We start from the raw sequence: 27,467 nt of genomic DNA, 5'->3' as shown, positions 1-27,467 counted from the left end.
AACAAATTCCAAGCTGATTGGCGCAGGCACACAGCTTAGCTCCCAGCTGGCCCAATCATACGTCATGTCTGACCAATTGATCACGTGACGAAGTAAATAAAATGGTTGAACCTAAACATTTCTCTTTTCCCTCTCTTCCATACTTGAATCCAGAACAGACAGCATGCATGCAACAGTGCCCCAATGGGAACCTGTTGGCACTAAAAAAAATGATTAAAATCTATTGCAACTTAACACAAACACACACACACAACATTTAAACATTCTTTCAATTTCTTTCTAATAATATAAAAAGCAATGAACAAACTCTTTAATAACTTTTAAGAAAGAAAATAATTCATATAATTGAGCGGAGAAGTTTTGATATGACAGTTTCAGACTCATGCATTGCATGGGTTTGAAACTGTCGACATCAGAACTTTTCTATATCTCAACTAAAGACTTTTCCTTGCTCGACAAGAATTCTTAATATTCACAAACATTCCACTCCTTCTATTGCTGTAATCCTTTCCTAAACACATTAAATATCTCTTGCGTGAATGTACGCCATTCAACGCTTTCTTGGCTTTGTTCTTTTTTTTACCGCGTCTCGCATCTGTCTCCAATTATGAACACCCCAAAGCAAAACCCCAATAAAAATGGAGATTTTACAAGTGGTGACCCCTCCCCCCAAATACCTCCATAAGTTTATTCATTCTTATTATTGGTGCATTCTTATAACCGCATCCCCCCCCCTAAAACAAATAAGAAAATATTCTTTTTAATACTATAGAAGTGGTGTATATATATTTACACAAATAAGTCAGAAATGAGTCGGTAAAGCAAAATAAATTGTTTTGAATAATTTCCAAATGCACTTACATACTATTCCATCTGGGCGATACCTAGTCAGCCTGCTGGTTCAACATAAAAATGTTATTTGTTGTTTTCAAAAGATTAACATCAGATAAGTGAAAATATCACAAGTTAAAAAATTATATCGGTTTCAACACCCGGAACAAGGGAAGTTACTCTTTCATATTTTAATGTAAGGGAGATAACTTTTTTTTTTAATTATTTGAACATTGATTAATGAACACCTAGTTGAAACACTGGTTATCTGATAAACAAAGTTAAGCAATGTTCAACCTGATCAGTACTTAGATAAGGGACTATTTTGGAATATCAGGTGATGTTAATTAAGTAATTTTCTCTTATATAATTTATAAAAATACAGTAATCATTACTATAACCAACGTAAATTATTATAAAGGAAATACAGTTAAATTCTGACTGACAAATCTTAAGGAGTACAAAAAAAAAAAAAAAAAAAGAAAGTAGAATTGTAAATTGCTTTTTATTTATAAAAACAGAAATTGCGTCAACATCTTTCAAAGACTTTGTAGAGATCGTGTAGATTTGCAATTTGAAGAACGCTTGCATTTTCGGCAAAATGTTTTGGCGGCATCAACGTGTCACGGTACGCAGGAAAGAGAATGTGTTCCGTTGTCCATTTCCAGTTGTCATGCGGATTTTGTTCAGAATCGTCAGTTTGACTTGAAGAGCAAAGAATGGGTTCCTGTCGAAAGACGAAACGTTCATTAGAGATAAAAGTGAAGAGATCAACACTTTTTTTACAAAACAGTTTTACTGGAAAATTTTAAAAACCAAATCATGTTATATTTTTTTTATTAAATAATTAAAATCATTTTTTTCTGAGACTTTTGGTGGTGATACAACTTATTTATGGAAAAAGATTTTCTTGTGGAGAAAGGAAAGATACACATCTGATGTTGTTAAAATCATAAATCGATGTATGTCTGACTTTAGTAATATAAAGAAAGAAAGACAAGTTATTTTATGTTGAGGTAACAAAACGAGTTTTTGCTGTGAGTGTTTTGCATAGAGGAACCACAGATTGAAGCTTAGTCTTTCTGGAAGCAGGACTATAGATTGAAGTTCAGTCAAGCACTTGCCATGAAAATAACAATAGAACAAAGACAGACTTGCAACATCTCTTCTGTGAGAAAGAAGTTGCAAGGAGGAGAAAAAGGACATTACTTGCTAGATTTCGAAGCCGGTTTTGAATCCTGTCAAGCATCGAACAACCCCCCCCCCTTCAATATGGCAACGGTACTCTATTTTAGGATGTATTGTATAGATAGAGGATTGTGTCTTGAGTGAGATATCTTCTGGAGGAGTAGAATGATGCAACAGATTTGATGTAAAGCTTTCATTTCAGGTCAGGAGTAAAGGTCAGTCCCAGAAGCTTGTCGAAGCAGGGTGCTTGTTCAAGACAAGAGCCATTCATATCAATTGGGGCCAAGTGGGGATCAGAGTGTTGGCTTTGGATTGAAATGTGATTATGCATAAAGTGACAAAATCTATATAATAAGGCATTTAATGTTTGTATGTAAGTTATCACTTTTCATACATTAAATAAAAAAAAAAAAATCCACCAATCAGCAAAGCTGGTGATTAATCTGATATCACTAAAGGTAAACAATTTTAACTTTTTAAAATGAATTGTTCCAAAATCTAATTATATCCTTCCCACCAACTAAAATGGTACAATTTTAAATATCTTTCAAAAAGTGACATTTGTTTTTACAGCAAGAAGACAAAAGATATTGGTTTTAAAAAGAATTCACTTGATATAATTTTAAATAAATAAAATTAAAATTTTTGGAAGAACAAACATTTGTTTACCGAAAGGAAACAAAAAATATTTTTATCATTCCTTTTGTTCAAATCAAGATAAATATTTTTTTTTTTTTATATATATAACGGTAATTGTGGCCTGGTAGGCAAACACAAAACCTACCTTTAGAAAGTTGTTTTCTAGGGGTAGTAGAGTGTGCTAAGAACGAATATTGCATTTAAATTTAGAGTCAGCAACTAGTTTTCACGATACTGCCAGCATACTTTTTCGCATATTCCAGGTAGTAATGTAATGCAGCGGCCATATTGTATCTTGTTACAAAGGAATTCTTAGCATATTTTAACCAAGCTTCTGTTGTGATGATCAACCAACTGCTTTTGTTTTAATTTTACATTTGAAATGTATTTACGCATGCACTTTATGCGCAGTGTATATATTTAAGTTTTTTAGAAGTAATTTTAAACGTTTCCCCTATTTTTTTCATTTGTTGGGGTTTTTTTTTCATTAAAAACGACATTTTTTCGTTACTTGGTTTCCACCTTCACATTTTTGTTGTGCACACAGCAAAAATATGCGCCCGTTTGCGTGTATAACAATGGCCATCACTTATAACAAAGAATGACATTGCTTAATATCTGGAAAACTAATTTACGAAAAATTTAAATGCCATATTTGTTCTCAGCATACCTAAAAAAGTCGTCATTTTATAAGAAAATGTTAAGGTGAAAACCAAGTAAAAATTTACTAAATTTTTATTTCTTTATTTTTTTGGGTTATTTTTATTATAAAAAAAAAAAAAATAACTCTTCATTATTACGTCATTTCTGGTTTGAAACAAATATGACTGACGCATTACATTACTACATGAAACATGTGGAAAAGTATCTTTTCAGTATTGTGAAAATCAGTTGCCAATTTTAAATGCGATACCCATTTTCAGCATACCCAAAAATCATTGTCAGCCTCTTTCATCTCCTCAATTGTTTTATACCGACAGCTTCTAACATTTTCCTTAGGCTTAGGGAATAACCAAAAGTCACAGGGATCAAGGTTTGAACTTTAGGGAGGGTGAGGAACTGTCTTGATGCCCATCTTGGTCAAATAGTCTGTGACAAGGATGGAGTATTCTTGGGACAAATTTTGCACAAATCTTCTGCATCTTCAGTTCCTTGCAAATAATTGTGTGTACAGTTCCCACACTGACATCAAACTGTGCACTTATTGTCTCTATAGATACATGACGGTCCTTATCCATTAAATTTTTCATTTGGCAAATCAATTCAATGTTCTGACTTCCTTACTCCCAGACCTCTCATCATCTCTCACAGACTCTCTGCCTTCTTTGAATCTCTTATACCATTCAAAATCTGATGCTCGATTCATGCAAGATGGTCCAAAAGCAGTATGAAGCATTCTATACCTTCCTGCAGCATTTTATTTTCCGAGTTTAAAACAGAATTTTATTGCATATCGTTCTTCTAAAGTGTCCTCACATCCAGATTGCATTTTTGAAATTCACCAGCTGTGACAATCAGACTTTAGTAGGGTGTATTTCAATTCCTGCTGTAGCTGTTCATTTGAACCAGAAATTATAAAAATTGGTCAGTCATCTCATAAGATGAAGAGCAATAAAATCCTGAATTTTAAAACAGTTTGCGACAATTTTAAATGCATAAATCAAAATATATGCAGCAATTTTAAATGCATAAATCAAAATATATGCAGCAATTTTAAATGCATAAATCAAAATATATGCAGCAATTTTAAATGCATAAATCAAAATATATGCAGCAATTTTAAATGCATAAATCAAAATATATGCAGCAATTTTAAATGCATAAATCAAAATATATGCAGCAATTTTAAATGCATAAATCAAAATATATGCAGCAATTTTAAATGCATAAATCAAAATATATGCAGCAATTTTAAATGCATAAATCAAAATATATGCAGCAATTTTAAATGCATAAATCAAAATATATGCAGCAATTTTAAATGCATAAATCAAAATATATGCAGCAATTTTAAATGCATAAATCAAAATATATGCAGCAATTTTAAATGCATAAATCAAAATATATGCAGCAATTTTAAATGCATAAATCAAAATATATGCAGCAATTTTAAATGCATAAATCAAAATATATGCAGCAATTTTAAATGCATAAATCAAAATATATGCAGCAATTTTAAATGCATAAATCAAAATATATGCAGCAATTTTAAATGCATAAATCAAAATATATGCAGCAATTTTAAATGCATAAATCAAAATATATGCAGCAATTTTAAATGCATAAATCAAAATATATGCAGCAATTTTAAATGCATAAATCAAAATATATGCAGCAATTTTAAATGCCTTTACAAAAAAAGTCTAGAAAATTATTCAAGGCACCTTGTATCACTATTTGTACTTGTGGCAGGTGGGTTAAGCCAGCTCCAATGGAGTTAATCGCATCGTGCGTCAAAGCCATCATTGATTGGCAGCATAGTCAACGATTCCAGCGATGGATACCAAAAATGGGAGGATCGGACACAAGCTTCATGCCTACACGTAAATCAAGTATGTTGCCAAGGTCGCTGGAAAGATGGTGGGTTCCTTCTACCGCTCCAGAAGATATCTCACTACTGATGCAATTCTCTATCTACATAAAAGCCAAGTACGTCCAAGGATGGAATACTGCTGCTACATCTGGGCAGGAGCTGCTAAAAATAGCCTATCCTGCCTTGACAGAGTACAAAATAGACTTTGTGGCTTAGTGGGGGATGCCCTTTTCTCTTCCCTGCAACTTCTCTCCTACAGAAGAGACGTTGCGAGCCTGTCTTTGTTTTACTGTTATTTCCATGGCAAGTGCTCGTCTGAGCTCCAATCTCTGGTCCCCCCATGCCAATCTTTTACGAAAAACACCCGTCTAGCTGAAGCCACTGTCAAAAATTTTCCCCACTCTCTATCTGTGCCTAAATCAAAACGTAGATTCCATGAACACAGCTTCTTTCTTAGAACAGCACGCCAGTGGAACTCTGTTCCATCTGCCTGTTTCCCACCTGACTACAACTTGGATGTTTTCAAGTCCAATGTAAACAAATTCCTGATGAACCGCCCCCTTAATTAGACACTTTATGAAATCTCAACACTAACGTACAACGTACTGTACATGCAATAACCCTTATCCCTGAGTGGCTTCCGGGCCTTGATAAGTGGTGACCTCCTTGTAAAAAAAAAAAAAAAAAAAAAAAAAACTTTGACTGTTGCCAGATCTTGAGTTGACCACCTCGGTGCTTTCTCCAACAATAGATATGTCGGACAAACTCTTCAGCCGTTTATTCAGCTAATAAATATCTTACCAAATGGTCCGTTATGCCTGGGCAGGTCAGCGGGCAAGTACACCTGCTGGTCTACAAAATAGTTTCAAAACGTGTGTGCCACAAGATCATCTCTGCCAGTCAAGCTCCTGTCCCATATGTTCTCGTTGGTAACCCATTTCAAACAGAATGGAAGGGTGTGAAAGGCGAATGTTTGATGCCTTAAAACTAAGACCCAAAAGCCAACTTCCCCTAACCGGGATATGTATGCGGGTTCGGGGATTCCTTGCAAACTCCAAATTCCTAAGAAACTCCAAAATAAACCTATTAGAAATGATGTGTTTTTCACGCCTACTTAACAATGAATATTAAATTGTTTTGTTTTTTTCATTTACCATCAATCAAACATTTATTAAATCAAAAACATTGGATACTAAGAGACACCTACCGCATTTTGTAGTTCATTATTTCTTAACGAATAAAATTCGCTTGTCTCTCTGCAGAACGTCATAAAACATTCTTTCTCTTCGTCCCAGTTCACCTGAAATTAAGAATAAAAGAATAATTGCAGATCTATTGTAATCATTTAGACAAGGTCCAAAAACAGTTCTGCACTATCAACCAAGCTCCAACCCCTGTCCCATCACAGTAATGTTGCATCCCTGCTTCTGTTTTACAAGTTTTTTTAATGGAATCTGCTCTGATGAACTCCTAGAACTTGTGTCTCCCCAACATAAATACCCCAACTAACCTGACAAGCAGAAAAAAATACCATCTCTGCACTGTTGAGGTGCTTAGATGTCAGAAAAGACTCTAATAGTGTCTTCCCTCGAACTGCTAGACTTTAGAATTCCATCCTGGTTTTCTGTGTCCAGGCTGTACTGATATGCAGAAGTTTAAATGTAATGTAAACAGAGATCTCGTTACTCAACTCCCTACATAATGTCCCTGTAGATAGGGTCCCATATAGTAGCTTCTTACGTTCAAGTGATACTCTACCTTGCTTGAGGTGAATGAGAGAAAAAAAAGGATTGAATATTTTTATAATGTGTTTACATTTGCATAAATAAAAATCCATATGGTATTCATAATAGTATAAGCTAAACGTGTGATAAAAACTTAGTTTTTTCCATGATGTTTAATCTCTCAGATGATATGCCGAAGGCAAGTTTTATCTGTTCTACATCAGCAAAATGAATAAAATCTTTTATCTTAATTCTCAATCCCTTGTTGATGTAAGAGTTGCTATAAAGTTTCATGTTGGAAATCATATTTAGGAATTTTGTTTTAACAAGGGACGCTAAATCCTTTTTATAGAGAAGTGTAACACTAGGTGTGTCAGAAATTTCGTGAAAAATAGTGAATAATTCCACCCCGACTTTGCAAGCTTATAACTCCTCGAAAAATGTAATTCAAGCCCTAATTTTTTTTTTCGATTAAAGGAGCAAGGACCAAGGTTTCATTAAAAAAAAAAAAAAAAAAATAGTTTTTTTTGTTTTTAAAAAATTTGAATATATTATTTATTGACCTTTTCTCTTCAATTTGTGATATATAAAACTTTGGTGAGTAAATTAATTATTTATTTTTTAATAGAAACTTAAAAATGGGGGGGGGGGCGTGAATTAAAAAAAAAACCGTTTGTCTAAAATATTATATTCGGTTTATTGGAAAGAACATAAAATTTCACATTGACCCTAAAAATATCATAAAAATAGAATCAATAGAAAAAATTTGATAGATTTTTAAAGTTTAAAAATTGAAAAATATTGAGTTCGTAAAATTCATTACTGTTTTTTAAAAAATAAAAAAAAAATATTTCTATTACTTTTAAAACAACTTTAATAGTTTATTTTGTAAGTATAATTCATAAAGAAAATAAACAACCCACTTTTAAAAGAGAAATTACGAGTTTTTTTATATTTTATTCGCAGTTTCGTGTTAGGGGTGTCAAAAATTCCTACAAAAATTCTGATACACCTAGTGTAACACTGGCTATAAAATAATTTCTGCTCAAAGGGAAATAACTCTTGTCCCAACAATTTGGTGTTGAGGAATATCAATTCTTTGATAATGGCCAGAGTTGGATGAAAGTTCTGAGAGGAAGAACGATTTGTTGATGACGTGCACATCTAAATGACATGATTATCCAAAAAAAAGTTTCTGTGAAAATATGAAAGACGACACTCTGAGTGATTCCTGTACATCTTTTGCAACAAAAAAGAAATGCTTGCTGCTTCAATATACCTTAATCAAATATTTATACATAAATGGGGAATGGTACAATAAAAATTTTACCTCGGTAGACAAACGTAGAATATACATTGGTAATCCTTCCAATGGTGGAATGTAGTTTTCTAAAATCATGGGTATCGTACATAAATTCCCATCCTAAAAAAAAAAAAAAAAAAATCATAATTATTCCTGGCAAAACAATCTTATTCAATCATGAAAAAAAATGTCACCAATAACTTTCTTTTTTTATAATTTATTAAAAACAAATGAAATTTATATATAAAATTAAGAAATATATATATATATATATATCTATATATCTATAAAAACAGAGATGTGTGTGCCACAGACGATTTCTGATTGGTTAATCCAATAATCACATCTCCTAAAAAAGTATAGTTCTTACGCTCTTAACTTTACCATAAAATATTTTGGTCTTATTTATTGTCCATCTTGGAAGGGTTTAATTTTTTTCTAACTTGCAATTCACAAATTACAAAAATACGAAACTCCACAATCCAACCTCCGACTCAACGTCCGCCATTCACACAACAAGAAAGCAAACGCTGGAGAGATTATTAGTACTACTACTACTACAAACAATACAGCACGAAAACACGCGCACACACGCACACAAACTCACGTCCACTACCGTCCTTGGCTACGTCACGTTGTTATGGCAACACGATAAATACACAGTAAATTTGATTTTCTTCATTTCTACGCAAATATTACGCAAATATAAATCATGTAGAATATCTGTATGAATATAATTACACGTAATAGTTAAATAAAGATGATCCTCGTATAAGAGAACCGAAAAAGAAACTAATAGGGAATTTGTATAAAATTGTATTTTCTTTTTAAATAAATAGAAAAAAGGGGTGTTGATAAGACTATCGATACTTATACAGTTTAGTTACGACATTAAAAAATGGAAATATTGAAAAAAAAATTTATTGTACGTAACTGTTATAGACTGAAGTTCTCGCCGTGATAAATCATTGTTTTTCGCTGTAAAAAAAAAAAACTACTTGATCAAATGAAGTGAAATTTTTTTTCGGAGAACTTCAGTCTATAACAGTTACGTACAATAAAATTTTTTTTTCAATATTTCCATTTTTTAATGCCGTCACTAAACTGTATAAGTACCAGACTATCAATACACACAAAAAAATATAGATTTATTTTTGGGTAAAGTTCCCCCGGGTTTTCCTTTCACTTCAGTAAATAATGGTCTTTTGTTATATATATATGGCGTACTATTATCCTTATATATATGATGTTTATGTTTATATATATGTATAAGTGATAGTATCTGTGTGTGTCTGTGCGTCTGTGTGCATTTCCCTGCGCTAAAACTGTCAATTTTAAGCCTACAGATTCGAAATTTGATATACAGGGTACTGAGATTTGGGAAAATCGATGTGATAGGTTTTCGACAGAAATTTGGCGATTAAGTGGTCAATATTCAACAATTAGACCTTTGAGAACTCTACCAAACTCCTCCTACAATTTAAGGTCTGAACACGTGATATTTTATATATAGATTCCTTGGACATGGATCTAACTTATTAACTATACTTGAACAATAAATGTTAAGAGGTCATAATAGGGGTCAAAGTTTAAAAAAATTGACCGTTTTTTTTTCCTCAGCATACACTTCAAAACACCTGGGCAACGCCGGGCACCGATTGCTAGTATATATATATATATATCTGTAAAATATAGGAATCCACTGTTTTAAGCACAATTGAAACTCATTTTAAATGACAATAAAAGCGCACATGAATTTATTATACAATTTTGGCATATATCTGTGTGGTTAAAATAGAATAGAAAAAGGAAACAAATGGTGATGTTCTTAGTTTTCGTATAATTATATAGCAAACAATAATTCTATCTCTGTCAGAAATATTGTTCATGGAATGTGAGAACTAAAGGCCAAGCCCCTATAGAGAGAGAGAGACTGAAGACAACCATGGATGCTGTCTAGTAGGCATTCAAGTTCTCTCCAATAGGTATTCAAGTTCATGTTGTTTTAAAGCTAGAAATAAATTCATTATTTGTTTCAAATTTTAACAAAAGATAAAAAAAAATGCTGCCTTATAAAATATTTGTTTAAATAGTATTTTAAAAATGTTTATTTCAAATTAGTGGTAAATAATCAAAATTTATATTTGGAATTTTTTAGATGATGATTGATAATTTGTTTTTAGTTGGATTATTTAGACTATTGGCCTCAACTGGGCACTTTTGTACAGAGAGGGTCGTTTTTATTTTTGCTAGCATTTTTTGCAAATCATTCAACCCTTGCTTCTACATAATATAAAATGCGTTATTTCGACTGTCCGTGGCGTCACAACCACGGTGGGCACATCAATAAGACAGTCTGTTTTTTTTCACCTCTTTTTCCTCTGGCGTGATACGGGTTATTCCTATTTTTTATTTTTTTTGCACTCAATTTCTCTCTCTCTCTCTTTTTTTTTTTTTGCGCTCACAATTTCTCTCTCTTCTTTTTTTTGCGCTCACAATTTCTCTCTTTTTTTTTTGCGCTCACAATTTCTCTCTCTTTTTTTTTGCGCTCACAATTTCTCTCTCTTTTTTTTTGCGCTCACAATTTCTCTCTTTTTTTTTTGCGCTCACAATTTCTCTCTCTTTTTTTTTGCGCTCACAATTTCTCTCTCTTTTTTTTTGCGCTCACAATTTCTCTCTCATTTTTTTTTGCACTCACAATTTCTCTTTTTTTTTTTTGCGCTCACAAATTCTCTCTCTTTTTTTTTTTTTGCGTTCACAAATTCTCTCTCTTTTTTTTTTTTTTTTTGCGTTCACAAATTCTCTTTCTTTTTTTTTTTTTTTTGCGCTCACAAATTCTCTCTCTTTTTTTTTTTTTTTGCGTTCACAAATTCTCTCTCTTTTTTTTTTTTTTTTGCGTTCACAAATTCTCTCTTTTTTTTTTTTTTTTTTTTTTTTGCTCAACCAGCACCCTTGCACACACCTCCACTTTTTTTCCCGCCTTCGTGTCACGGGTTCGAGCCTGCCTACCTACTACAACTTTTTTTCTTTTTGCTCAACACACCCCTCCAAACACCCAAGCAACATTGGGCACCCAGGCTAGTAATTAAAAAAGCAGTTGAATTTTTATGCACACACACGGACACACACATATATATAGTTAATATAATCTAAAAAATGATAGAAGATCCTGGCAAACAATTTTAACCAGTTTGATTAATATTTAAAATGTATTACTGTCGTTTCTAAAGCATGTTCATTAACAATAAAAGGTGCTTCTTCATTAAAGCAAAATTCAAAAATCGAAATATTGAATATTAAGTAAAACTAATAATATGTCATGTCACAGTAATGAACATATTAAAAAATTATGAAAAACGATAAGGAAGAAAATTAATTATTAATGAAAATAGTTTTCGAAGACAATTAGCGAAAATTGAGTTTTGCTAAAGAAGGAAACTGCAGAGTTCAAATTGTAACAAGGGAGGTAATTATTTTGTGAAAACTTAAAAAATTAGGTCAATTTAGCAAAACTTAATTTTCAATAAGATTTTTCTACCTTAGTGATTTTTTAATTCTGCAATTATAATGAAGAAGCGCTCAATAAAAATTTAAAAAAAAATAAAATAACATAAAAGTTAATTTTATCAATGAAAAAAATATTTTAAAAGAAATGGATTTCTACATAAGAGATAATTTCTTAAAAAAAATTATTATTTCAAATGATAAGTTGTAAAACCTGACCAAATATTCAAAGCATAATTCAAATCGCTCGGGATGGATACCCTACGATGGCTTATACGAGGATTGTCGCACGTTTTCTAAGTTATGCTGCATATAGATGAATTCTTGTCCTGGAATCTAATAAAACCAAGAGACACAAAAAAAAAATATGCTATGAAGTAGATGATTGGTCAATAAATGATAGGAAAATTAATATTCCTACCTGTAAGAGTCAAGTACGTCCAATGGCGGAGTACTGTTGCCACATCTGAGCAGTAGCTGCTAGGAACACCTTATCCTGCCTTGACAGAGTTAAAAATAGACTTTGTAACCTAGTAGGGGATGTCCTTTACTCTTCCCTGCAACCTCTTTCTTACAAAAAGAGACGTTGTGAGCCTGTCTCTGCTTTATCATTATTTTCATGGCAAGTGCTCATCTGAGCTCCAATCTATGGTCCCTTCTTTCACCAAACTTTCACGAAAACACTTGCCTAGCTAAATCCACTATCAATAATTTGCCGCACTCTTTATTTGTGCTTAAACCTAAAACGTAGATTCCATGAACAAAGCTTCTTTCTTACTGTACACCGTTTGCCTGCTTACGGATATTGCAAGTACTGAGAAGGACGTAAGGAAACCTCTCAATAATTTCTCCCACTCTTTATCTTCTTTCTTAGAACTGCACGCCTGTGGAACTCACTTCCGTTTATTGGTTTGCTTTCCAGCTGACTACAATATGGTCATCTTCAAGTCCAATGTAAACAAGTTCTTGATGAGTCATCCCCTTAAGTAATCGAATTTACCAAATTTCCACAACTAACGATTACTACGATATTGTCCCATTGACTGCCGTACACTCATTAATCCTTATCCTCGAGTGGCCTCCAGGCTTTGTGTAATGGTGACTCCTTTGAAAAAAAAAAAAAAACTTCTTAACTAGCGCCACATTTGGGAAATAAAAAAGAATTGAAATGGAATATTCGAAATCTATGCATTTCATAAACAGATCAAGTTTTAGTCCCAAGAAGGGACTTCATTTTTTTCAGAATTTTGAAGTAAAATGAATTATATATTCACAACATACTACAGTAATATAACTGAAACCATCCATACAATTTCATAATTAACGTATTGAAACCAATTTACGCTATCTGTAAAGTAAAATGCATCTGGGTTCATATCGCATCTTTGCGTACGTAGAATATTTTTAAAAACATGAGCTTAAATTGCAGAGAATTTCCATAACATGATTAAAACATACTGTGTTAATTAAACTTTAGCGTAAAAACGTAAACTAAATGTGAACGTTTCAGAAAATTAAATCGAAACTTGGTACCGCGTCAATTTCCAACGCAAAATATTCTTCCAACATTTCACTTTTCGACTTCAAAAAATCGGTAACGTAAGCGGCAAGGTCTTCCTTTGTGCCATCAGCTGGCGTCCAGCCACTCTCCTCTAGATTGAACGCCATCATTGCCAGATCGTATAATGGTGCTGGTTCCTGAAACATCAAAGATACAAAAAGATTATGCATACGATGAAGGATTATTCTATTTGCCAAATGCGCGAACAGTGTTTAACGTATAAATGTGCATATGTGTGCATACGTGCAAATAATGCATTTAAGTCAGCTTACGCCTGCCAATGTTTTTAATTTTGAACCCTTAGCAACTATTTTTACCAACTAAAATGCAGAACGGTTCACAAAAAAATATTGGTGTGAGAAGAGTCACTTTCCTGCTTTTTAGAGGAAGGAACTGTGGCCTCCTCCATCTCCAAACTTAAACCCTCTGGACTTTTGTGTCTGATAAATCTAAGAGAAGGAGACCTGCGCTACAGCTCATGATAATACGGAAACTCTTAAGTCCCTTAAGCGAAAATGGACCAAAATTCCCCAAGAAACCCTCCATGCCACAGTAAAGAGCATCAGGGGAAGACTTGAATGAATAACTGCAACCTAGGGCGGCCATATTAAAAAATAATTCAGTAGAAATGTTAAACGGGTTTCTATGATATTGTTGTGATGCTTTTTGTTTGATTTCATCTTAGTTGTTAAATCAACATTTTTACAAGATTGAGGACTTTTTAGCACCCTGTACAAAAGGTCCCTTACTTTCCTATTTCATTTATTTCTAGACATAGTAGGATTCTTATGAAATATACGATTAAGAGGTAACCTCATTTGCATATTGCATTAAGGAAAATCGATTTTAATAACTAGCCATATGTTAGTTACTGTTTATAGCGAGAGGATTGTTTTAAGTGTTCTATTTAATTAGAAACAAGTTTAGAATTATTCCCCCTGTTATCTTAACTGTCTGCTGGTGTGTTCGTGTGTCTGCCAAAAACTTTTGACAAATGCATCAGACCAGGTCGAGACCGGTACTATCTGAAAGAGCAAGGTCTCGGTTGAATAATATGTGAGAATTAGAAAAAAAAAAAAAGGTGACTTATTTCATATAGAAATAAACATTTAAACCAAGGGAGGGCCTGAAAAATCGTGCTTTTTGAAAACTGTGCATGCGCAGTCAAAAATTATTTTTTTGAATCCGTTTAAATAACAAAATTTCCAACATTATTTCGCTCTCAGCCTCGTGAAGCAGTGGATTAGGAGGTTGCGTCATAAGCTATAGCTTTCACATTCAAGTACACGTAACGGTGTTTTTTTTTGTTTGCTTTTTTTTAAACAGATTGTTTTCTAAATTTAAATAATTTCTTTATTTCGATTTTTTTTTATCACAGATTTTAAAAGGAAGTTTTAGCATTTTATCAGGGTTAAAAGATTTTTATTTGCCATAAAATTCTTATTTTGAGGCTCACGTAATGTAATTTTTTTCCTTGTAACGAATCATTTTTATAACGGTTATTTCGCTTAAAACAAATTCTACTTTTTATAAGCGATCTTTTTTATCTTTTTAAACAGGGTTATTTTGTAATGTGAAAAACAATTTTGCTTTTTTATCAGAGGTTTTAAAAGAAAATTTTAATATTTGGGTTATGTAATGTAATTTTTTTCTTTCATTTTTCATTTTTTTTAAAGGTTATTTCACTTAAAACAAATTCTTTTCTAAAACTGAATTATTTTCACTTTGTTTTAGACTACTTCTTTTTCAGCCCGATTACATTTTTCTGTTTTTATCAGTTTTTTTATTTTCGAGTTGGCAGCTATGTCCGAACCCAATTTCATCTCCACCCAGGCAACGCCGGGTACCCCTGCTAGTTTATAATATATATAAAAGGCAAAACACGCACGAGAGTTTTTATATGTCCAAGAAAGGCTTTTTTTCGCCGGGCTTCCCAGGTGGGGGGGGTGGGGGGTTACTATCACTTAGAAGTGTTTATATACCCCCTAGATAATAATATCTAGGATTTGCAAACGCGCGTTGCATCTAGATTTATTTACATCGTCTTTTACAAAATCATTGCTATCTTTTGGCTTTTTTGTATAAAAGCGAAATTTATGTGAAACTAGTGAGCAGTTCTCAGCTAGCCCGGAAACAACGTCCAGAAAGCGATGGACATTTGGTCAATGTCGGTTTTCACCGTCATATCAGACAATTGCTTTCATTTGGACACTCCCCTAATAAATAGAGAGCTGGTTTTCCAACACGTTGGCGAAACAAAATCAGACAAAGTTGGGTAAAAAAAAAAAACTCAAAAAGTAAAATTAAGTGCGGATTTGACCTCATTAAACACATACTTAAAAAACTGACTCGCAGAAATCGTTAACTGCGAAATAGCGTGATGTTTGACCTCAATTTGAACTCATTTACTTTTTAATCGCTAAATTTAACATTACTTCTGTCATCAGGTGTATGTTGTCAGCCTATTGACCTCAAGGCTCCAGGTTCGAGCCTACCTGCCATTCTCCCTCCTTTGTTTTTTCTTTTACACCTACAAAAGATTTTTCTTTCCATTTTTAAAATCCTGTTTTTTTGTTTTATTTTTTTAAAGTTTAACATCGTTTTTTTTATATTCAAACAGGATTAAGTTTCCTTTTTGTTCTGCTTTATCCTCCCCAACACACACACACCTACAAACACCTGAGCAACGCCGGGTACCCCTGCTAGTTTATAATATAAAAGGGAAAATGTGTGTGTGTGTGTGTGTGTTTGTATGTCTGCCAAAAACTTTTAACACATGTGACCAACACTGACAAAATTGGTATCGTTTGAAAGGTCAGTCTTTCAGACGACAAATATCCAAAAATTGGCAAAAGAATATTTGTTTGACTGTCAACTGGGCCGCTTTTTTTACAAGGTCAGTTTTTTTGTCAACATTTTTGCAAAGTCATCATACGCCTTGCAATAACTAAGCTTATTTCGAACGCTGGTGATGTCATATGTCACGGTGGCTATGGGGTCTAAGCAGTTGGCTTTTTTTTTTTTTTTTTTTCCACCTTCACATTACAGATTCAAGCCTGCCTGCTACTTTTTTTTTTCCACATCTCTCTCCACCCGGGCTGCCTACTGCGTCTAATTTTTTTTTTTCAATATCCTTACTACACCACCTCTCCACACCTGAACAACACCAGGTAACCCCACTAATCTTCTAAAAATGGGCACGAGCGTTTGTGTATATCCGCGAAAAGCTTTTTGCGTCAGGGTTCTCACATCGGTTATATTCTGGGAGAAGTTTTCTCATACTTCCTAGATTGTAATATCTCAGATTTGCAAACGGACATTGTCTCTAACTTTTTTTTTTAATCACATTTTAAAAAATTCCCTCGTTTCGAGTGTTTGTCTTTTTCGTATAAATAAAGTGAAACTAATTGAAGCTCAATATCCTTAATATAGCAGATCTATGCAAACAGAATTTCATGTCAATCGGGGTAACGCTGGGTGTCCATGCTAGAATAGAATATATATAGATATTTATATATTTGCATGCTATTCAAAAGAATTCAGTTGTTTATCAATTCCTATGTCAGTGTGGAGCTGATTACATAGGGAGGACATCTCAGAATGTAGAATAGCCCAACATGTACCACAGGATATTCGTTCTCAGGTTTGAGAACATCCAGCAATTTTCAATAATAATATATGCTCTGGAATATATATATATATATATATATATATATATATATCCAGAAGAAGTTTCGCAATAAAGATGAAACATTGATGAACACATAACTTGGTTTGTTCGTTTTATCTCTCTCGATATATAATTTAAATGAAATACTGAAATGCCGTAAGATTACAGGTTGTATAGGACTTTATGTTTACAGTATATATATATATATATATATATATATATATATATATATATAATGTGTGTGCATACATATACACGCAATTATAAATTTAAATTTACTAGTGTTGATATATTATAAATAATGACGTTTTTCCATGACATTTTTAGACTAAATTCATTGTTAATTTTTTTTTTTATTTACTAAAAAAAAAAAAGACATAAAAATAAAACTTACTGAAAGTCGAATTGCACCAAAATTTCCAAAGTCCAACAACAAAAGTTGGTAAAAAAGTTCTCGGCTGTTTGTTGAAGTGGCAAAGAAAATCAACATTTAATTATAAACAAAGAAAATCAACATTTAATTATAAACAAAGAAAATCAACATTTAATCATAAAGAAAATCAACATTTAATTATAAACAAAGAAAATAACTTTTTATATATTAAATTTAATATTTTCCAATACTTGTATATTATTTCTTTAAATCAATCATCTTCAGAAAGTTTTGAAATAAAGACGAAAGATAGATGAATATAGAAATAATTCTGGTCAATGATGAATTGATTTATGGAAAAAATCATTTATTCTTTTTCTTACATGGAGGTCACCACTTATCAAGGCCCAGAAGCCACTTGGGGATAAGGGTTATTGCCTGTACAGTAATCAATGGGATAGTATCGTAGTAATCGCTAGTATTAGAGATTTGATAAAGTGTCTTACTTAAGGGGGCGGTTCATCAGGAATCTGTTTATGTTGGACTTGAAGACATCCAAGTTGTAGTCAGGTGGGAAACAGGAAAACAGAACAGAGTTCCACAGGCGTGCACTTCTAAGAAAGAAGTTTTGCTCATAGAATCTACATTTTGATTTAGGCAGAGATAAAGAGTGGGGAAAATTATTTACAATGGTTTCAGTTAGATGGGTGTTTTTCATGAAAGATTGGCGAGGCGGGACTAGAGATTGGAGCTCGGACTAGCACTTGCCATGGAAATAACGATAAGACAAAGACAGGAACGCAACGTCTCTTCTGTGGGAGAGAGGTTGCAGGAAAGAGAAAAGGGCATCCCTCGTCAAGCCACAAAGTCTATTTTGTACTCTGTCAAGGCAGGATAGGCTGTTTTTAGCAGCTCCAGCCCAGATGTGGCAGCAGTACTCCATCCTTGGACGTACTTGGCTTTTATACAGATAGAGAATTGCATCAGTAGTGAGATATCTTCTGGAGCGGTAGAAGGATCCTACCATTTTCCCAGCGACCTGGGCAACAGATTTGATGTACGTGTTCCATTTCAGATCAGGAGTAAAGGTCAAACCCAGAAGCTTGTCAAAACATGAAGCCTCCCCAAGACGAGAGCTATCCATTTCAATTGATGCCAGATAGGGATCAGAGTGTTGATGATGTAAAGATAGGAGCTTGGTTTTAGATGCATTAAAAGTGACCAGCCACCTTTTCCCCCACTGTACCATGCACTCAAGATCAGAGGAGAGAGTATCAAAGAGAACTTTGCATTTACGGCCTTTGATGTGTTGCCATAGATGGTCGTGTCATCAGCATAGGTGTTAAGGAATGATTTAAGTATGTGTTTTGGGAGACCATTGATGTAGTTCAGGAAGAGAGTTTGGCCCAAGATAGACACCTGAGGGACTCCAGAATTAATACTGTGGGCCTCTGAATTCTGCCCATCAATCACTACTCTTATGAGCCTATCAGAGAGAAATGATTTAATAACTGAGAAAACATTTCCAGTTATACCGTAGCTGGAAATTTTGTGAAGTAGGCTCTTGTGCTATACCTTATCGAAGTCGACCTCCATAACTAAACAGTGTACAATCGTTTCTGTGGTGACACAAAAATTGGATTCACATCAAATAGAAACAATATATGATCTACGTGGAACGATAAGTGTCGCTCTAAAGAAAATACTACAGCTTTATTTTAAAACTTTTATAGAAATTCAGGTAACTTGATTATGTAGTAGAGCTGACATCTATTCAATGTAGTCACCTTCAGCCTCAATCACTGCCTCAATACTGAACTGAGAGCATGCCTTTTCCACAAGTGTCAGCAGTAGCTTGGGGAAAACTCGGCATATGGCGGCGATCTGTCTGGCTTTGGTGTTGTGGGAGGTCATGTTGATAATGGTCTCGATACATGACCAAACAAAGTACTCCAGCAGGTCCAGGTCGGGGGAGGAGGGAAGGGTATAAAGTTGTAGCACTCCTTCTGAAGCCAAGCCTGGGTCTCTTTGGATTTGTGGACTGGCGCAGAGTCCTGCTGCCACACCCAGGGTCTGCTAGCGGCCACCTGATTGCAGCAGGGGATCACCACACTCTTCAGCACATCTAGGTACACTCTGGTGTTGACTTTCAAACTGACTTCGAAGATGTGAGGTGGCATGATGTGACCCTCAGTTGAAACCACACCAAAGACTACAATCGTGGCCAGAAACTTTGTTTTCAGCACCCTGGGCACGACCCAGTTATTTGTGGCAATCCAGCAACGCATTTTGAGGGTGGTGGCAATGGTCCTGTTGGACTTGTATCAGTAGAGGGCATGAGTTGCACAGCGGCACATCTCCGATCTCGCTTGTTGAACATCGTATCACTTTCAGACATGATTTGTACACAGCTAGCCAACTAGTAGATAGCCTACAACAAATCAAGAAAATTGCTTTTCATCAAATGGAAATGGAATGTTATCTTTTCTCGGGCGACAATTTTATCTTTCCACCCTATACAGCTAATACAGATTAAAAGGAGGTAAAGTTAGAGAAATGCTTATACGGCAGATAAATATATTATTATGCACAAATGCAGTAGAATAGGTTCGCCAAGTTTCGCTGCTCTACTGCTATGGGAAGTGGGTCAGGGGCATTACTTATTGCACGCCCCTTGTAAATATATTATTATGCACAAATGCAGTAGAATAGGTTCGCCAAGTTTCGCTGCTCTACTGCTATGGGAAGTGGGTCAGGGGCATTACTTATTGCACGCCCCTTGTAAATATATTATTATGCACAAATGCAGTAGGATAGATTCCTGGAAGTAGAATGGTAGTGTGGCTGAGTAAGACAAAAAATCCGAATATAGGATTTTCCATACTGAGTTAGTTTTTCATCAGTTTTCAGTTGACAACAATTTGCAGCTTGGTGTAGATTAGGGGAGTTTTAATAGATGAGAATATGAACTTTTTTTTTTTTCATATCAAGGCCTGAAGACCATTCAAGGATAAAGATTAATGAATATAAGGTAGTAGTTTAGTAATCATTAATGGTGTAGATTGGGTAGAATTTGGATTATTTAAGGGGATGGCTCAACAAGAACTTGTTTACATTGGACTTGAAGGCTAATATTGTAATTGGCCGGGAAGCAAACCAATGGAACAATGTTCCACATGCGGCCAGTTCTAGAAAAAAAGTTTTGTTCATGGAATCTGTGTTTAGAATTTAGCACAGATAGAGCATTAATAATTGTTTTGTACGAAAAGAATGACAAATCCGAATGTAAAAAACTAAGTTATTTATAAGTTTGTTGAGCCACGTTTAGAAACTCTACACGACTATCAACAGAATCACAAGTGATCTTTATTTTTATTCTTGTTTCCCTGATTCCCAAGCGGCCTATCAACCTGGAAGGGGCACAGTCAAACAAATTTTTGTCCTTAGCCAATTGATTGAAAAATCAATCGAGTTTAATAAACCATTATGCATCGTATTTATCGATTTTACAAAAGCTTTCAATAGTAGCGAATTAGACAAACTTTGATCAATTTTAGACGAAACCCTCCTCAACAAAAACTACATTAATCTCTTAAAATCACTTTACAATGGATCACAGACTTTTATAAAAACTGACCTTGGGTTTAGCCGCTCTGTAAACATCAAAAAAGATGTCAAGCAAAAAGATATTCTTTCAGCAATCTTGTTGTGTTACATTAACTGTTGTTATGCTTAAGACAGACGAGACTTGCCAAAGCGGTTTTTCTATAGGTCGACAAATCCTCTCCAACCTCTCCTATGCTGATGACGTTGCTCTTGTTAATGAATGCACACATAAACTCCAAGTTTTTGTTAATGTATTAGCAAAGAATGGAAAAGAGATAGGATTAGAAATAAACCAAGAGAAAACAATGTATTACAGCTAAATCACAGTTTAACCTAAACATGACTATTAACAGTAAACCTATCGAACAGGTCACCCAATTCATTTATTTAGGACATAAACTGACTTTCTTTAGTGATCATGAGATGACATTGAAATACAGAATCAGGATGACTTGGGCGGCTTTTCAAATACACAGCACCATTCTAAAATCCAAAACGGTGCCAATAACTGTTAAAGTAAAAGTTTATTTAATTCATGTCATCCCAGTAGTTTTATATGACCTTGATTGTATCACATGGACTAAACAACTAGCCCATCACATTATGGTGTTTCCAAATCATGAAATGGGTTTCACTACAGGACATCGTCTGATCGAAAAACACAAATATCCACTCTCTGTCAAACTATTTCCCTACTCCCTCTATTTAATAAAATCAAAAGTAAAACCATTAAACTTTTTGGCCATGTCAAACAATCAACCACCGGCGCTTCAGTGTATGTTGGAAGGCAAAAGGTGCAGAGGAAAGCCAAGGAGAAGGTGGAGAGAAAATGGTTTTGATTCGACAGGTCTCAACAGTTGGGCGTCCATCAACCAACTTGCACTGGATTGGAAGGCATGTTGAAAAATAAGTCACGTGAGTTTGCAATCCGCATCAAGCGGAAGATGCGACTCATGAAAAAGAGAGTGGAGAAAATTATTGATAGTGGTTGCAGCTAGTCAAGGTTTTTTGTGAAAGTTTGGCAAGGGGGAGATCATAGATTGGAACTCAGACAAACACTTGCCATAAAAATAATGATAGAATAACATAACCCATTGGCATTTCACAGCAGAGGCAATAAACCACCTCCTTCCAGAAAGAGGTGATGCCTGGGAGGTTCAAGTTAGATCATACCTCGACAAAGAAGAGTGATGATTCAGAACAGAACGTAGGTTGTCAGAATGATGCCAAAGCAAACCTCAGCTTGTCTAACAATTAGCTGGAACCAAGTTAACCTTACAAAATGCAGGGTTCTTAGCCAGAATTCTCCTAATATTAAAAAAATTAACAAAAATAAAAACAAATCTGTATAATGTTCAGCCTCATTACAAAACGGAAATATCATATTCCAAAAATTACGTAAATCAACCAAGTAGTTCTATTTTATAATGAAAATCATTTTAAAGCGATTAATAAGAATTTGTAGGCATTACATCATAAATCTTTGTTTTTTTTTTTATAAGATCGTCTTCAAAATGGTAAATAAGATGGCCATTCTTATGTTACTCATAAAATTTGATTTTCTTATTTAAAACTAAAACTAATTGATCAATTTACATAATTTTGGGAATATATTTTCATTTTGTTTCCAGTGCATACATCATACAGATTTTTCTTTATTTTTGTTTTCTAATATAAGGGCAAATCTGGCCAAGAACAAAACGTGATGAGCAGAAATATTCTTTACCTGAGTTTGGATGTATTCACAAGATACAATTTTGTTTGATGTTGGATCAAGGAGAGTTCTTTGCTTACGCAGCCAACAAATTTATGGCTTTGGAAGATTTCCCGTAAACCTGAAACCAAATAAACAAAAACAGTTGGTTTTTATAAACTCATCAAATGCTTAATGTTTTCAATTACATCCCTCTACCCCATAACAGACTCGGCATCTCACGATACATCCTAAAATGAAATACTGTTGTAACATCCAGGGAGACGTTGTACAGAACACTTTTTCTTGCTGTAAAAAAATCTACTTTGCAATAATAAGAGATGATCGTTTCTCTTCTTCTCGACAGGTCCTTTCTCACATAAGAGATGGTGCTAGTTTTTTTTTTTTTTTTTTACTTTATCGTTACCAGAGACTGATAAATGTTTCAGGGCTTCTGCAGTATAATGGGATTTTAAACAAATGCATTTCAGGTAAAAACATGTGTCATATAAAAATCAGTATAAATTATGAAAAATGATCCAGAAGATGCGTTAGATTTTTTTTTTTACAAAAAATCATAGATACTATCAGTCTGGCATTTTGTATTTTGAAAGCAAGGGAGACAACTCAGTTTATCATACAGCATTGGTCACAACCAACTGATCCATATTAAAGCATACAATAAAATTCTATAATTTGATAAATTTTTATTTTTTTTTTATGTTTATTCACTCCACAGAAGGCACAAGTGAATTTATGCATGTCAGTACAGTCAGGGAAGCAGGGGCCTAGGAGAGAATTCCAAAGTCTAGCAGTTCAAGGGAAGAAGCTATTTGAATAAAAGGCTTTACAGCATCTAGGGATCTCTACAGTATAGGGGTAGGATTTTTCTACTTGTCTGGTTTTTCCGGGGTATTTATGTCAACGAGGTACTAGTGCTTTGAGTTTGTCCGAGCATTTACTATTAAAGTACTTGTAAAACGGTACAGGGATGCCACATTTTGGTGATGGAGTAGAGGTTAGAGTTTGTCCGAGCATTTACCATTAAAGTACTTGTAAAATGGGCACAGGGATGCCGCATTTTGGTGATGGAGTAGAGGTTGGAGTTTGTCCGACAGTGCAGGACCTATTAGGTTGGCGACTCTTTTTTGAGAGACTAGTGGCAGATGTATCAGGCCAGATATGACAGTAATATTCCACAAATTGGCGAATAGTGACTTTGTAACGATAGATGATACTCTCAGGTGTGAGTAGCCTTCTAGCATGGATGTATTTGTTCCAATTTATGTTGTTTGTGAATGTTAAGCCTAGGAACTTGATAGAAGTACTTTCGGGTAGTGTATCAGTAACAATCAGTGGTTGTGAACATTTCTTGTAATTATTAAAGGAAATAAACTTAGTCTTGGCGGCATTGAACATTATCATCCAGTTTCAGACCTATTCTACTACAGATGGGAGGTTTTCCTCCAGAGTTTTAACCATTTTTTTTTTTTTTTTGATATGTATTCATTAGTTTTCACATCGAGTCTATTATAGTGCATAGAGTCATCAGCAAATATACCCATCTCGGAGACAATTTTATCAGGGAGGTCATTTATGAATGTCAGGAATAATAAAGATCCAAAGATTCACCCCTATGGCACACCCGCGTTTAATATCATGTTGTTCAGATGTATGATCTTCAAGAACAACCTGGATTTTTTTATTATTCATGAAAGATTTGATTATTTTTCTACCGGATCATTTTTTGTAATATTTGGAATTTATACTAGCTTTGACTTTGATCAATTTGAGTTCTCAGATAATAAAATGCAAGACTTTGAGATCAGAAATTTGCAATATATTCATTTAAAAAAAAAAAAAAATTCTTAGATTTTTCAAATAAAAAAAAAAGACATTGGTGTTTAAAATTAAAAAAAAAAAAAATTCCTTTCAATAAAGAAATGATTTTTTTTTTTTTTTTATAAAAAAGAAAGAAAATTACCAGAGTGATAATTTTTTTGAATTTCCTTTTGCAAATCCAAAACACTGGACAATTTGACTGGTTGACGTTTACTGTCAAATTCCAACTTGGCTGGTGGTGAGCGTTCAGATGATCTAATTTAAAGAAAAAAAAAAAGATCAAATAAAATTTTTACAATTAAGTTTTTTTATCTTTTCAATTGTAAGTAAAATTAAAGAACCATCTTGATAAAATTGTAACGGCATAGTCAAGTCATCAAGAAAAACTTTTGACCAAATCTTTTCAGTTTTTCGGTCACTCCAACTTCTGCAGACCATGCAGAGAGAACTCTGTACAGAGCCAGCCTTTAATTGGATGAGCACATCTTCAACAAAGAGTTTTCAATAGGGATCAATCTAGTGGTTTGTCCATCGGAACAGCGAACACCATCTGATCATCCTAGGGATGACTCACACTGGGAGTTTTTTTTTTTTTTTTTTTTTTGTTAAGTGAATCTGGTTTGCGCAGAGCCAGCCTGCCTCACTTGCTCGTTCGAATCAGCCTAATATAACGGTAAGACAGGATCAAGACAGCTGGAGGCTGGGTGGGATGCAAGAGCTGCCAGACGTGTCAACATCCTCCTACGTACAGCACCTGGTATTTCAAAATGGTCACTCCTCTGGTACTGATCAAATTCAATGTTGTTTAATTTCAGTGATCTAATGAGAACCAGTGTGTCAACTTGATTATGGCGTATAGAGATTAATCTAATTCATAGTTCATTGCTTCTTCACTTATTAATGGAGAGTCTTTTTGACTACAAAAGCACAGTTTCAAGATCATGGTTTATTGAATTTTTTAGGTCAACAAAAACAAATAACCTAAAAGGGAAAGGTAGTTTGCTTGAAGCATTACTGGTAAATACATATGGAAGAATATAGCAATGCAGAGAACTAGGTATTAAAATGATGAGATGTATGGACAAAAGTGGACAAACAAATTAAGGTCTTTTAGGGCTTGTTTTTTATTTTTTTTTATTTTTTCATTTATTTTCCAGCTCAATCACAAATACAAAACAGTAAAATATACTTACTGTTAAGATAGCTGGGATTGTAGCAATCTTTGAGATTTTGAGAATATAATCTTTTTCAGAAAGAAATGATATTTGTTTTTACAATATCTTCCATTTCTATTTTTACCAAGATTTCTTTTGGTCCATTTCTTTCTGAAAAAGAGATTATATCCTCGAAATATCAAAGATTTCTACCATCCAGGTTATCTCAAGTTGATGTAATGGAATAACCTAACACCCCTTCATAGATGAAATGAACTATAGATATATTGACCCTCTCACGTGACTGAGGCAGAAGGAAAAAAGACAGGAAGAGAATAAGAAAAGATGTCGACGAACTCTTATGTCACATGTATTTCATTGTAAATAAACCCCTTTGTCTTTCACCCATAACCCCGAGTTTCTTGCTGTATTCTTATTTAAAGTAAGGATAGAAAACAAGTCTATTTCATTGTTTTGTATTTGATCTGGAAAATAAATGAATATATGAAAATATAAAAAAAACAAGCTCTATTTCTGTGCATACATCATATTGCTATAGCCTTTTTACACTCTTCCAAATTTAAAAAAATAACTTGTTTCTGTCGAGATATTTTTCTTGCAACTGCCTAAGATTGAAAATAGTATCCGTTACTCCACCCTCAAACATAAAGCAAAACTGCACACCATTAATCGCAACACTCCATCTAATTTACAATTGCTATCTTCTATAAATCAGATCATATGGTATCACTGGACAAATACTTAAATTCTTCTTAAATAAGAGAAGAATCCGCGTTGTCCTCGACGGTCGTACATCTAAACAATGATATAAATGTGGGTGCACCTCAGGGGTCAATCCTTGGATCTTTATTATTCCTAATATTCATAAATGACCTCCCTGATAATATAGTCTCCAAGATGGGTATATTTGCTGATGACACCATGCTCTATGATAGACACAAGGGGAAAACAAATGAACACATATCTAAGGAAATGGCAGAAACACTAGAGAAAGATCTCCAATCTGTAGTGTAATGGGGTCAAAAATGGATGGTTACATTCAACGCTGCCAAGACTAAGTTTGTTTCCTTCAATAATTACAAAAAACCTTCTCAACAACTAATAGCTATGACTGAGTATATATTACCTGATTCTTTCAAAATCCTTGGCTTAACGTTCACAGGAAACAGGAGTTGGAACAGATGCTGCAAGAACGTTGCCAAAGTTGCTGTGAAGAAGATGAGCTCTCTCTCTACCGTGCTAGCAAGTTACTTACGCCTGAAAGTATCCTGTACCTCTACAAGGCCACCATTCACTCATGTATGAAATATTGTTGTCACATTTGGGCTGGTACATCACCAACCTGCTAAGTCCTGAACTGTCATCTAAGCTTCAACCTCTGTCCCATCAATGAAATGTTGCATCCCTCTGCCTGTTTTACAAGTATTTTAATGGTGGATGCTCTGACGAACTACTAGCCCTTGTACCTCCTCGACGTAAATATCCTCGACAAACCCAACAAGCAGCAAAGTCCCACGCCTACACAGTAGAAATCCCTACTCTAATAATTTCTTCCCCAGAACTGCTAAACTTTGGAATTCCTTTCCAGTTTGCTGCTTCTCCAACTGTACTGACATGCAGAAGTTCAAGTGTAATGTGAACAGACATCTTGCTGCTCAACTGCCTTTATAGTATCCCTGCGACTCCCTACATCAAAGTGGCACTTGTTTGGGGTGAAAGTGTAATACAAAAAAAAAAAAAAAAAAATTGTTTTTAATGTTTTTGTGGTACCAACATGTAGACTATCGGACACATCCTCACGGACAGTCCCCAATCCAAGCACAAT

General features: G+C 34.1%; 1 protein-coding gene across 1 annotated transcript in view; it reads right to left on the bottom strand.

Moving 5' to 3' along the window:
* Window positions 1-1,317: 1,317 nt before the first annotated feature.
* LOC145291154 (DNA mismatch repair protein Mlh1-like) overlaps window positions 1,318-27,467 on the bottom strand; it is a 94,101-nt gene continuing 67,951 nt past the window's right edge. The window contains exons 13-19 of the mRNA XM_080136683.1: window positions 24,610-24,722; window positions 22,659-22,767; window positions 17,348-17,411; window positions 13,256-13,420; window positions 8,246-8,338; window positions 6,399-6,491; window positions 1,318-1,558 (exon numbers count right to left, since the gene is read on the bottom strand). Of these exons, the coding sequence (XP_079992809.1) occupies window positions 1,361-1,558; window positions 6,399-6,491; window positions 8,246-8,338; window positions 13,256-13,420; window positions 17,348-17,411; window positions 22,659-22,767; window positions 24,610-24,722 (835 nt within the window). The 3' untranslated portion in view covers window positions 1,318-1,360. The remainder of the gene's footprint in view (window positions 1,559-6,398; window positions 6,492-8,245; window positions 8,339-13,255; window positions 13,421-17,347; window positions 17,412-22,658; window positions 22,768-24,609; window positions 24,723-27,467) is intronic.

This window comes from Euprymna scolopes, chromosome 12 (assembly GCF_053919585.1).
Source record: "Euprymna scolopes isolate OS-2025 chromosome 12, ASM5391958v1, whole genome shotgun sequence".
Taxonomy (NCBI): Eukaryota; Metazoa; Mollusca; class Cephalopoda; order Sepiida; family Sepiolidae; genus Euprymna; species Euprymna scolopes.
Note: the sequence above shows the minus strand (reverse complement) of the source record. Positions and strands in the feature narration are given on the sequence as shown.